The sequence below is a fragment of the Ciona robusta genome, chromosome 9, assembly GCF_009617815.1.
Source record: "Ciona robusta chromosome 9, ASM961781v2".
Classification (NCBI taxonomy): domain Eukaryota; kingdom Metazoa; phylum Chordata; class Ascidiacea; order Phlebobranchia; family Cionidae; genus Ciona; species Ciona robusta.
In genome coordinates this window covers 5,621,425-5,635,139 of record NC_143243.1, presented here as the reverse complement: position 1 = coordinate 5,635,139, position 13,715 = coordinate 5,621,425, and the positions used below count along the sequence as shown (strand labels likewise).

Below are 13,715 nucleotides of genomic sequence, written 5' to 3'. Positions count from 1 at the left end.
GTTAATTCTGATGAAATAATAGATTATTAAAATGGGAGGTCGGGGTATTTTCAAAGTTATGTCTGATGATGGTTGGTCAAGCATGGGAGGTTACATGGAGGCAAAAATACAAAAACTTGAGAAACAATTTCAAGAAAAAAGCTCGCGAAATGAACAGTTGTCGTCCATTTTTAATAAAGTTGCAATACATGTGAATGGATACACTAATCCTACTGCAGATGAACTGAAGACATTAATGGCAAAACATGGTGGTAAATATCATGCTTACTATAACAGGTGGGTTTCTATTTATGACAAACACAAGTCAAAAGTGTTGTATGTATGATAAATAACTGAATGAGTTGTTTAAACATGATTTTTGTATTCATTTTAAGCTTTGTATTTATTTTAAATCAAGTGAGTGGTCCAATGATGCATGTACGTATTTTGTGCTTAAAATAGGGGGAAATGTAGCATAAAACACTGCATATTCATATTTTTTTGCCAATTGTTGTTTATGCCACTTATAGGGACCAAACCTGGGGGGGCAGAGTAGGCAGGCCTACCCTAAAATTTTCTGCTGTATACTAATTAGTAAACTTTGTTTTGGGGATAATGGACCACATCTGCCCTAAATTCCAGAACCTCAACCATACAGAATGGAAGCACTGTCACAATTTGTTTTTAAAGAATGTACCCAAAATAGCTCTGCCTCCCCTTTATTAATACAAGTATAATTCCACTCATACATTATATATCACAGCAACTACACTACGCATGTGATAGCTTCCAACTTGCCTCGTGCCAAAGCAAAAGATTTAAAACCAAGCCAAAAAATTGTCCGACCTGAGTGGATAGTTGAAAGCATCAATGCGGGGACTTTGCTGCCAATTCAACCTTACTTGCTTGTGGCTAATTCTTCTGTTTCAAGGCAGAAAATACTGACAAGCAAAAAGGAAGGTGAATTACTTGACGCTTTTTTCAGTTGGCCTAAATCCCAGGACCAATGGTGTGCCAGTGTGCCACTCTGTGGGACCTCACCCACATAAAATAGAATAACCCTATTTACATAGGCCTAGCTTTTTTATGTAACTTTATTTTTAAAGTGTAGTTCACAAATAAAAAAGTATATATTTTAAAAGAGTATATTTTAAAAGATATTTTAAAAGAGTTTCCAATTTTATCTAAACTTATTTTTCACTAGTTAGTTGCACAAGTAAAATGACTTTGAAAATTTCCTTTACGACATGATTTTTCTGTTTACATTGTTTTATCCAGGTATATAAGTCCAGTAAAAATTAGGTTTTTGTCCTTCATTCAGATAAAGTGAATCCTAGTTCTAACCCATCCACTTCGAAATGTATTGAAGGCACGACACCACAAGTAAAACCAGAGGCAGGTGAAAATACACCTCAATGTTCTACAGTAGTTGCCAACCATGTAAACCAACAAGCTAATTCACGAACAAGGTAACATACATATTAATAACAGAATTTTTATTTATTTTTTTCAAAAACGACAGCAAAGATCATATTATTTAAAAAAACAAAAAAGGGAATTAACAGCAAAACGACAGTTGATAAAACACGATATGGATAAAAAAGTGTGGAAAAGAGTGCCAATTTAAAAAACGTGACTGGCTGGCTGTTACGGCCAATATGATGAACACAGACTGACTTGCTAAAATTGAATAAAAAAGTTAATATGCAGTTAGAAGAAAATGAAATAATTCAAACTGTTCATTTTTGCAAATAATAAAATGCAGTACAATTTAATTACAGCAAAATTGCAGCAACAACGGACTCTGGATTTTTAGATGAATTCTATGCAAATTCAAGGCTTCATTTTATCTCAACTTGGAAAAATGATCTAGCTGATTTTGTGAGGTTTGTAGATTTAGTTATGATCATGCTTTTAATGGCTGTGTTTTAATCTAGTTTCCATTTTAAGGTCACTGTCACAAAACAATCAACCTCTTACTGGAAAAGAAGAATTATTGAAATTGACGAAAGAGCAAAAAGGTAGTATTTAAAAAACAACAAAATTCATGTTTTCCACTTTTTACCATAATTTTTCTTAAACATAATTTTCTAATTTCAGGTAACTTGCTGTTAAATGGTAAAGTGATCATGCATATAGACATGGACTGTTTCTTCGTCTCTGTTGGTCTTCTGTCCAGACCTCATTTAAAAGGACGTCCTGTAGCGGTGACGCATCACTCTAGCTCAACACCTTCGGAGCATAAACAACGACCGGGAACAGACCCAAACTTTGAAAGGAGTTATTACAAAGAGAAGCTCGGAAAAAACTTTGAACAGAAATTTCCCAGCAATCCAGTTGGACCCAGCAATCCGAGGTAAAAGTTCTTTACTGGAAAATGTATAAACTTAATTTTTTTATCCTTGGGTAGCCGGTCAACGACACTCTTTATTACATGGGTGTTCTGTTTCATACACTCTGTGCCTGCTTACTTGTTACCAATTGTGTTACTTTGCAGGTGATTATACAGAAACTTGGTTTTAATAAAAATATTAAGCCATTTCTCAATTATACAAATCTTCGTTTTTTTTCATTTTTGAGTTGTAACACTGTTTATTTTTTAATCTATTTAAAGTGATGGACAAGCATCTGGCAGTGCAAGTAAAGCCAACACAGTTCCTTCATATTCCGAGATTGCATCTTGTAGTTATGAAGCAAGAGCGGCTGGACTTCGAAATGGAATGTTCTATGGAAGAGCTAAAGAACTCTGTCCAGATCTTATGTAAGTTGAAAATAGTTTTTAAAAGATTGAATAATAAAAAATATTTTTAGACATAAATGAATAGTTCAAATTTTGTTTATACATTACGTTAGCAACAAAAAGGGATCATTTTTTTTAAATTGATAGTTTTACAAAACCCTTGTTGTGGCACAGCGGTTTTATACTTTCCAATTTCATGTTAAAATTTAGGGCAATGTCACTGCAGTTTTGTTTAAGCAGAAAATTGTCACACGTGTTATTCTGTGTACAAATTTGATAATCAGAAATAACTCATGGCAACCATCTTATATTACAGAGCTATACCTTATGACTTTGAGGCATACAAGGATATCTCACAGAAGTTATACACTGTCCTTGCATCATACACACAATCCTTGGAAGCAGTTAGTTGTGATGAAGCATTACTTGATGTCACACAACTTGTCGAAGACACAAGTCTCACCCCACAAGTTATCGCACAAAATATAAGAGGAAAAATATTGGACGCAACTGGGTGTAATGCTTCTGCAGGTAAAAAATTAAGAATAAATCGTTTTAAATGAACCATAAGTGAACACTTACTTTATCAATGGAGTGATAACTTACTTTATCAATCGAGTGGCAGGAAAACGACAGTCGTTATAACACGGGTGTTCATACACCTCTAGCCAACTTATGAGTTACCAAGTATGTTATTTTGTAGTTGACTCCCAGTTGACGTTAAGTGACTTGTCAAAAAACAGATATACCCACAATGGTAGCAGCATCTGGACTTGCACCTTTAACCTCTTACCTAGAGGCAGGCGGTAACCACTATGCCACAGCTCTGAACTAATTGATTCCCAAAAATTTCAACATTTTTCAATGCATGCTATTTTTATAATATCTGGTTTTCAATTTTTGTCTAAATACAGGCATTGGTCCAAATATTGCTCTAGCAAGAATGGCAACTAGGCTGGGCAAACCAAATGGGCAACATGAAGTCACACTTGAGCAAGCTGAGGAATTTATTCGAGACCTCCCTGTGAAAGATTTGCCTGGTGTTGGTCGTGCCACAGGTACCATTATTTCTTTTTTCTTGGGGTAATGCGAGAGAATATAATTCAGATAAAAAATATGTATACCTTTTTAGACAAACCATAAGTGACCAGTCTGTTAAAGCAATTGCTGTTGAGTGTCTTGCCCAAAGACACACATGCCCACAATGGTAGCAGAGTCTAGACTTTTTTGCTCATGACCCATTTTAATCTTTTAAAATTTTCTGTGACGGTTGAATATATGCGGTACTTTGTGTAACATTGTTATACTCTCGATGACCCTAAAGTTCGTTATGTGACCCCTTCCCGGGTTGCGACCCCCAGTTTGGAAAGTCACGACTAAAATTATAGGATTTTTTGTTAAAACACCAAATAGCAAATATGTTACTTTTACATTGATTATTTTAGTAAAAACTTAGATATTCTGTTTATACTACTGGTAACCATTGAAAAATGCATTCATCGTACCAATCATTTCAGCTTCAAGATTAAGAGAATTAGGTGCAAGCACATGCGGAGAGCTACAGAAAATTCACCCAGACTTACTAAAAAAGGAATTCGGGAACAAAACTGGTCAAAAACTCCATGAATTATCAAAAGGAATAGATGAGAGAGAGGTATGTGGTGAAATATATAGTTCACAAGTTACAGTATAGCAATATGAATATACAAGTTCATTAATGGTGGTTTATACTGGTGCCTTGGTACAGTGACTGGGCCATCACATTGTTACCAAAGGGATACCAGGTTTGATACTCAATGTTGTTCAAATTGTCAAAAAAAGAAAAAGATCAATCACAAAGTTATGCGTGTGGTAACTCATATGTGGCATGAGGTGTGTGAAATAATACATGCATGTTAAAATGAATGTTAAGAAGTGTTTTTAATGGCATCCATCTTTTGTAAAGGTGTGTCAGTCCAAGGAAAGAAAGTCAGTATCTGCTGATGTTAATTATGGGATACGACTTAAAACTGAGGATGAAATGAAAACTTTTCTCAACAATCTTTCTAATGAAGTTAGCTGAGTGAATTTATTCAGGAATTTTTTATTTGTGGATATAGCATAACTGCACAGAAAGTGTTTCTTAACCTTTTCTTATCACGCTTTCATCAAATATTCCTTTTTTATTTTTTTAATTATTCCCAAATAAATCTAAAATGTTAAAAATTACCTAACAACCTTTAGAATATCCCGGCCTATTAAGAACCAATAATTCTAGAAAATTTTGAAGGAAACTCTGAAATAATAAAACTACAGTCTTGAAAACTAATCTGACTGCTGTTCTTTTGCTTTTTTGTTAAAATTTTTATTTTATGATTCTGCTTTATCATATAGGTAAGCAGCAGACTAAAGAAAACTGGCTTATCTGGCAAAAAAATCACTTTAAAAGTGATGGTACGACATTCCGATGCCCCTGTAGAAACAGCAAAGTTTAAAGGTCACGGGGTTTGCAATTCTATTTCTCGGAGTAAGAATTTAAACAAATACACTGATGATTGTGACATCATAGGAAGAGAGGGAATAACATTAATGAAATCTCTGCAAGTATGTAAAATCAATTTTGCTAATTCAAAAAAGCTGAGATTTACTGAATCACTGAATGTAATTTATTCATCTTGGCGTGATGGAGCAAGGACAGCCGCTATGACACAATGTTCTGTGTCATACACTTTGGGTCTGCTTACGAGTTATCACATGTGTATACTTGTCGGTGATTTTTTTTATTTTTTTTTTTAGTGTTTGTCTGAAAATGTAGATAAACCATTAAGGACCATTGGGTTGGAGTAATTGCCAAAAAGTGTCTTGCCCAAGGACACACATGCCACCAATGGTAGCAGCATCCAGCCACAGACCTGTAATTTCTGGGCTTAAGGCAGGCACACCAACCACTATCACTTTTCCGAACAGTTAATTAATGTAATAATGCTACCCCATTCTTTAAATATATTCTTAATTGTCAATATGCTTTTACAGTTGAATGTAACAGACTTGAGAGGAATAGGAATCCAACTTTCCACCTTAACTTCAACCTCAAACTTATCCAAATCTCGACTCTCAATTCAACAGTTTATGAAAAAAGGAAAAAGGTTAATTTTTTTTTAAAGTTGAAAAAAAATTCTTCAACTAACACATTTTTTTTCTGCTTGCTGCAGAAGATCATCTGATATGCAGATTATAACGCCTGAAAAGAAAATCGATTCAGCTGTTTATGGAAATCAAGAAATGGAATCAACAGTAAAAACAGATTGCCAAAATAAAGTTGCCAAAACTGAACAAGCATTTGATTTAAGAGAAGAAAAATGTGAGACTAATGATACTGCCAAGGTACTATTTAATATTCTATTGGTTAAGCAGTTTTAATTTGTGTATTTGGTGATTGGGTATGTATTTAAAATGTTATAATTATATTTTTATTTGTGAGGTCCTTACAGGGCCTAGGATTTAAGCTAGGTTTACCCAGTCTGCTTATACGTCTAAATGAAAAAATGAATGTAACTTGCTTTATCCCGGCATGGCCAAAAAACCATGGGTACAACATGGGTGTTCTGTTTTATACACCTTGTGCCCTAGTGTTTTGCTAATTCCATCGCATTCAGAATGTTATTTTATAGAGGTAAATTGTTCTTGTTTTACAGAATGATTCAATAAACACAAGTTTTCTTGATGCTTTACCTGAAGAACTACGTAAAGAAATTGAGAAAGATTATAAAGCTCAGAAGAACGCTCTGCAACAAGTGAAGGTGTGTTGAAATTAAGTGTTGTTTTTGTGGACAGTCATTTTACACGCATACACACTTCTGCTGTTTATACTCAAAAATTTATGACTTCAAGATGACAAGACATTAATTTGGCTTCTCAGTTATACTAGGTGGGAGAAGATGGCTACCTTTTCATTTCATTCTAATTTCTTGTCCCATTTGGTAGTAAACAAAGAACATTCTAAGCATTATAGAACCTGACCCCCATACACCACCGTTGATTATTTAAAACCTGATCAGGATATTTGGATAATATGTGCTAAAGGTGTCGTCTTCTCCCATCCTACTGTAAAATAAATAAATAAACAAAAACTACCTTTTTTATAGAAACCTGAACCATCTTCTGCTTCCAATTCTCCAACCAAGTCATTACTTCAACAATCAACTTCAAGGGGTCAGAGTTCAAAAAGGGGTCGTCCAACAGGGTCAAAATCGAGGCATAAAGTCAGCCGAAAAGTTGTGAAAAAATCACCAGTGAAAAAAATGCTGCCTCTAAAAGCAGTCACAAGTCCAAATAAGCTAATTACCGATATGTTTTCCAAAATCCCCAAAAAGGAGGTTGGAAAAGTCGATCCAGTTGCTAAAAGGAGTCTTGAAGATGATGTTACAATATGTGAAGGAAAAAATGGTAAATTTGTTTATGTAGTTAGAATTAAATTTTATGGTAGAATTTTGTGACATTTTGAGGTATTCTGTTTAAAAAGTAAAAATTAATGGCATTGGTTATATTTTTTAAATTTTTATCCAAAACTTTTTAACAGATAATACAAAAACTGAAAGAAAAATATCCAAACCTTCTTTGGGTGGAGCAACAACAACAGCTGAAGTTCGCGACGTGATCAGGAAATGGACGAGAGCTTATTCCCAAGAGTTTCCACTTGATTCTGACATTGAAGATATTATAAAGTAAACATTTATGTTATTTGAATGACATGACTTTTATTTGGTCCGACTGTTTGGACAATCTAACCAAACATTACAGCAATGACGAGTAATTATCTTGAGCAAGGACATACATGGGCACAATAGTATTTTCTCCTAGATATTTTTTATTTATTAAAGTAGTGCATTAACCAATGACACAGAAGCATTAGTTTCCACATATGTTTAACCATAAAATAAACCTCTTGCTCTTAACATTTTTTAGTAACATAATAAGTTTGAGCAAGACACAATTGCTCAAAGACACATACACTCACAATGGTAGCAGCGACAAACCTTGAACCCATTACTTCTGGGTTAGAGGCAGACGCGCTAACCACTTTACCAACAGCGACACTGTTTAAGCTACTTTGTATCTAATCTTTCATTTTTGTACTTCACAGCTACTTATGCACGCTGGTGAATCATGTGCGAAATTTGGAAAGTACGGAACTTATTCTTCGAACCATACGGAGATACATTGGATTTGTTATCGAACAGAATGAAAATGTTGAAATGCAGACGGCGTGGCTGGTTGCTTACAGCCAAATTTTATGTGCTGTAAATAAGAAGGTAGAAAATTTGTATGGTGGCGCACAATTTCAGTTGCCATCTTTACACTTACCATGAATCTCTGTCACTTCATTGTTTTTTACACTTACCAATCATGTTGGTGGGAATTTGTGTTATTTACTATCATGTATTCATGTCTTTGCTTTATTTATTTAATTCACTGTGAAAATAAACTCTATTACTACTGTCAATCTTGTATTGGGTATAAATATATATATAAAACATAACTACAGTGGTTTAAAACACGGCTGTTCGTGCTGGTTGCCATGAAAGTTGCCGACTTAGCCTAACGCGTGCTACGCTACTATAGTAGTATATAATATATGTGTACCAAGACAGAGCGAGCAGACAAACCGATACTTTACAAATATCGTGGCGCACTTCGTGCCCGCTTACAAGTTTCATTTCAGAGTCGCCGACAGTGATAGCAGTGTCAGGCCTCGATCTTATAGGGACTTGAGTTGAGCGCATTTTCCAACAGTACCGCTGAGGCGGAGGGCGATTTCGTACAATTACGATATAAAAAAATCAATAACGATAAGAGAGCAGAGCTCTAATGAATGGGCCCGGTCACGCTTTCGTAAACAAACTGGCTAAAATCAACCGAAGCATTCTTTAAACTTTTAAAGTGACGAGATCTTTCGTATCGACAAGTGACGTCACACTTACATGACGTACCATTTGAATGAATGTAACATACTTCATCCTCGCGTGGCCGGAAAACGACAGTCGTTATCACACGGGTTTAGCACCTCGTGCCAGCTTACGAGTTACCATGTATATGTTACTTTGTAGGTGATTATTTTTTTGGATTTTTTCACTTTTTATGTATTGCTGATAATTTGGACAACCCATTAGTGACCACTGGGTTGGAGCAATTGTCGTTAAGTGTCTTGCCCAAGGACACATACGCCCACATGGGTAGCAACGTCGAGCCTTCCTCTGGGTTACAGGCAGGCGCGCTAACCACTATGCCACGGCGCCGACGATTTTTTTGACGTCATACCACTATGCAATAAACAAGAAATTAAATTGCTTTGATATTTTATTTTGCAACAATATAAAGTAGCCACGCAAAATAAAGTATAAACGTGATCACTTTTCTTAAAGCTTCTGAAAAATAGAAACAGCAGCGTTACAAAACTACTTTCATAGAAGTTTGTGGCTGGCGTTGGTGGAAAGCCACTACGGCACGACAAGCCCCCAGCCAATGGTAGTGGGTTTCTACTCTGGTGAGAAACCCTTTGCTGGATAGACCTTACCCAAGCAAGGTTAAACAAACCAATGAGACAAAAATAGTACAACGAATACAAACAACACACCGACAAAAAGACAAAAGTAGTACAACAAGTGCAGAGAAATAATGTGCCAAGCATTCAACAAACACAACAGCTCAATCATACAAAAAATGGGTCACGGTTAAAAGGTAATTAACGCGGACATAATCAGTGAAACATCTTCACAGAAAATATGGTTCAAATCCTGAAGGATAATCATCTGCAGTGTACAAATCCTTATATGTCCGGCCACAAGGAGTCGAAGCCGATAACGGCTCCGCATGTCCCAATCACCTGACAAGACGCCATGTTGGTACCGCGATACTCTCGTCGTATCTTCACGCAAAATAATATCGTTCGGGTGTTAAGCACCGCTTCGACCGTCATGAAACTGCGTCGGGTTGTTACGAACCGCACTAACAGTGACCTAAATAACCGAGCGTAGCATCACTGTATACCGGTAGTGACCTAAATAGGTGAGCGTAGCATCACTTTACCGGCTGTGACCTAAACTAGCGTAGCACCACTGGCGGCGACGTCCACGCAACAACCCAACAGTAACGTAACTCAATCTAGAACAGTGACGTAACCGCACCGAACGTTGGGCCTTGAAGACCCATCGACGTATAGCGTAATTGTAACGTGGCCAGCGTCACAATTAGGCTTTTGTAAATAAAAAAATCTGTTTATTTTTAAACAATCTGTTAACAGAGATAATAATGTTATTAAAATTGAGAGATATTAAATCTAAAATTTTAACCGCGTGTATATTATAATGCGCGTGGATATTACTCAAAGTATTTGTGTACCAACATGCCGTTCTTATCAGGTGATTAGGACAATGCAGAATCGCTAAAGGATTCGACCTTTGCAGAAGAAGCACACAATGACGTGTACATCAAGAAAATCCGATCCAGCAAGATGTTTGCCATAGTTTTATTGCAAATATTTCATAGACATGCAAAATGCACTAAAGTAGTGACTGACAAAAAGGCTGCCTACATTAGATGCAGCATAAATGGGAGACAATCACAAATCCGGCAACACTGTAAGAGTGCTCCAGCTTCCCAAATAAATCTAAAATGTTAAAAATTACCTAACAACCTTTAGAATATCCCGGCCTATTAAGAACCAATAATTCTAGAAAATTTTGAAGGAAACTCTGAAATAATAAAACTACAGTCTTGAAAACTAATCTGACTGCTGTTCTTTTGCTTTTTTGTTAAAATTTTTATTTTATGATTCTGCTTTATCATATAGGTAAGCAGCAGACTAAAGAAAACTGGCTTATCTGGCAAAAAAATCACTTTAAAAGTGATGGTACGACATTCCGATGCCCCTGTAGAAACAGCAAAGTTTAAAGGTCACGGGGTTTGCAATTCTATTTCTCGGAGTAAGAATTTAAACAAATACACTGATGATTGTGACATCATAGGAAGAGAGGGAATAACATTAATGAAATCTCTGCAAGTATGTAAAATCAATTTTGCTAATTCAAAAAAGCTGAGATTTACTGAATCACTGAATGTAATTTATTCATCTTGGCGTGATGGAGCAAGGACAGCCGCTATGACACAATGTTCTGTGTCATACACTTTGGGTCTGCTTACGAGTTATCACATGTGTATACTTGTCGGTGATTTTTTTTATTTTTTTTTTTAGTGTTTGTCTGAAAATGTAGATAAACCATTAAGGACCATTGGGTTGGAGTAATTGCCAAAAAGTGTCTTGCCCAAGGACACACATGCCACCAATGGTAGCAGCATCCAGCCACAGACCTGTAATTTCTGGGCTTAAGGCAGGCACACCAACCACTATCACTTTTCCGAACAGTTAATTAATGTAATAATGTTACCCCATTCTTTAAATATATTCTTAATTGTCAATATGTTTTTACAGTTGAATGTAACAGACTTGAGAGGTATAGGAATCCAACTTTCCACCTTAACTTCAACCTCTAGCTTATCCAAATCTCGACTCTCAATTCAACAGTTTATGAAAAAAGGAAAAAGGTTAATTTTTTTAAAAGTTGAAAAAAAATGCTCCAACTAACACATTTTTTTCTGCTTGCTGCAGAAAATCATCTGATATGCAGATTATAACGCCTGAAAAGAAAATCGATTCAGCTGTTTATGGAAATCAAGAAATGGAATCAACAGTCAAAACAGATTGCCAAAATAAAGTTGCCAAAACTGAACAAGCATTTGATTTAAGAGAAGAAAAATGTGAGACTAATGATACTGCCAAGGTACAATTTAATATTCTATTGGTTAAGCAGTTTTAATTTGTGTATTTGGTGATTGGTGATGTATTCAAAATTTTATAATTATATTTTTTATTTGTGAGGTCCTTACAGGGCCTAGGATTTAAGCCAGGTTTACCCAGTCTGCTTATACGTCTAAATGAAAAAATGAATGTAACTTGCTTTATCCCGGCATGGCCAAAAAACCATGGGTACAACATGGGTGTTCTGTTTTATACACCTTGTGCCCTAGTGTTTTGCTAATTCCATCGCATTCAGAATGTTATTTTGTATAGAGGTAAATTGTTCTTGTTTTACAGAATGATTCAATAAATACAAGTTTTCTTGATGCTTTACCTGAAGAACTACGTAAAGAAATTGAGAAAGATTATAAAGCCCAGAAGAACGCTCTGCAACAAGTGAAGGTGTGTTGAAATTAAGTGTTGTTTTTGTGGACAGTCATTTTACACGCATACACACTTCTGCTGTTTATACTCAAAAATTTATGACTTCAAGATGACAAGACATTAATTTGGCTTCTCAGTTATACTGGGTGGGAGAAGATGGCTACCTTTTTATTTCATTCTAATTTCTTGTCCCATTTGGTAGTAAACAAAGAACATTCTAAGCATTATAGAACCTGACCCCCATACACCACCGTTAATTATTTAAAACCTGATCAGGATATTTGGATAATATGTGCTAAAGGTGTCGTCTTCTCCCATCCTACTGTAAAATAAATAAATAAACAAAAACTACCTTTTTTATAGAAACCCGAACCATCTTCTGCTTCCAATTCTCCAACCAAGTTATTACTTCAACAATCAACTTCAAGGGGTCAGAGTTCAAAAAGGGGTCGTCCAACAGGGTCAAAATCGAGGCGTAAAGTCAGCCGAAAAGTTGTGAAAAAATCACCAGTGAAAAAAATGCTGCCTCTAAAAGCAGTCACAAGTCCAAATAAGCTAATTACCGATATGTTTTCCAAAATCCCCAAAAAGGAGGTTGGAAAAGTCGATCCAGTTGCTAAAAGGAGTCTTGAAGATGCTGTTACAATATGTGAAGGAAAAAATGGTAAATTTGTTTATGTAGTTAGAATTAAATTTTATGGTAGAATTTTGTGACATTTTGAGGTATTCTGTTTAAAAAGTAAAAATTAATGTCATTGGTTATATTTTTTAAATTTTTATCCAAAACTTTTTAACAGATAATACAAAAACTGAAAGAAAAATATCCAAACCTTCTTTGGGTGGAGCAACAACAACAGCTGAAGTTCGCGACGTGATCAGGAAATGGACGAGAGCTTATTCCCAAGAGTTTCCACTTGATTCTGACATTGAAGATATTATAAAGTAAACATTTATGTTATTTGAATGACATAACTTTTATTTGGTCCGACTGTTTGGACAATTTAACCAAACATTACAGCAATGACGAGTAATTATCTTGAGCAAGGACATACATGGGCACAATAGTATTTTCTTCTAGATATTTTTTGGTTATCAAAGTAGTGCATTAACCAATGACACAGAAGCATTAGTTTCCACATATGTTTAACCATAAATAAACCTCTTGCTCTTAATATTTTTAGTAACATAATAAGTTTGAGCAAGACACAATTGCTCAAAGACACATACACTCACAATGGTAGCAGCGACGAACCTTGAACCCATTACTTCTGGGTTAGAGGCAGACGCGCTAACCACTTTACCAACAGCGACACCATTTAAGCTACTTTGTATCTAATCTTTCATTTTTGTACTTCACAGCTACTTATGCACGCTGGTGAATCATGTGCGAGATTTGGAAAGTACGGAACTTATTCTTCGAACCATACGGAGATACATTGGATTTGTTATCGAACAAAATGAAAATGTTGAAATGCAGACGGCGTGGCTGGTTGCTTACAGCCGAATTTTATGTGCTGTAAATAAGAAGGTAGAAAATTTGTATGGTGGCGCACAATTTCAGTTGCCATCTTTACATTTACCATGAATCTCTGTCATTTCATTTTTTTACACTTTCCAATCATGTTGGTGGGAATTTGTGTTATTTACTATCATGTATTCATGTCTTTGCTTTATTTATTCAATTCACTGTGAAATAAACTCTATTACTACTGTCAACCTTGTATTGGGTATAAATATATATAAGACATAACTACAGTGGTTTAAAACACGGCTGTTCGT

At 35.4% G+C, this 13,715-nt stretch overlaps 2 protein-coding genes across 3 annotated transcripts; both read left to right on the top strand.

The window, feature by feature from the left end:
* The first annotated feature begins 30 nt into the window (after positions 1–30).
* Positions 31–8,201, top strand: LOC149731522 (translesion synthesis protein REV1-like). Of its 2 annotated transcripts, XM_089885024.1 has the most exons (18): positions 31–276; positions 743–939; positions 1,301–1,448; positions 1,761–1,865; positions 1,930–2,000; positions 2,080–2,335; positions 2,594–2,740; positions 3,036–3,250; positions 3,634–3,777; positions 4,237–4,373; positions 4,665–4,772; positions 5,093–5,302; positions 5,732–5,844; positions 5,911–6,082; positions 6,394–6,498; positions 6,844–7,144; positions 7,278–7,422; positions 7,842–8,201. In XM_089885024.1, exons 1-18 carry the CDS (start codon positions 32–34, stop codon positions 8,065–8,067), a joined length of 3,045 nt encoding a protein of 1,014 aa, XP_089741150.1. In that variant the 5' UTR covers position 31; the 3' UTR covers positions 8,068–8,201. The 2 variants fall into 2 exon arrangements, with proteins under 2 accessions (XP_089741150.1, XP_089741151.1); XM_089885025.1 differs by lacking the exon at positions 4,665–4,772.
* A 1,885-nt stretch (positions 8,202–10,086) lies between these two features.
* On the top strand, positions 10,087–13,652 carry LOC149731521 (translesion synthesis protein REV1-like). The gene is made up of 8 exons (XM_089885035.1): positions 10,087–10,335; positions 10,548–10,757; positions 11,187–11,299; positions 11,364–11,535; positions 11,850–11,954; positions 12,300–12,600; positions 12,734–12,878; positions 13,296–13,652. Exons 1-8 carry the CDS (start codon positions 10,306–10,308, stop codon positions 13,519–13,521), a joined length of 1,302 nt encoding a protein of 433 aa, XP_089741161.1. The 5' UTR covers positions 10,087–10,305; the 3' UTR covers positions 13,522–13,652.
* Positions 13,653–13,715: the final 63 nt, after the last annotated feature.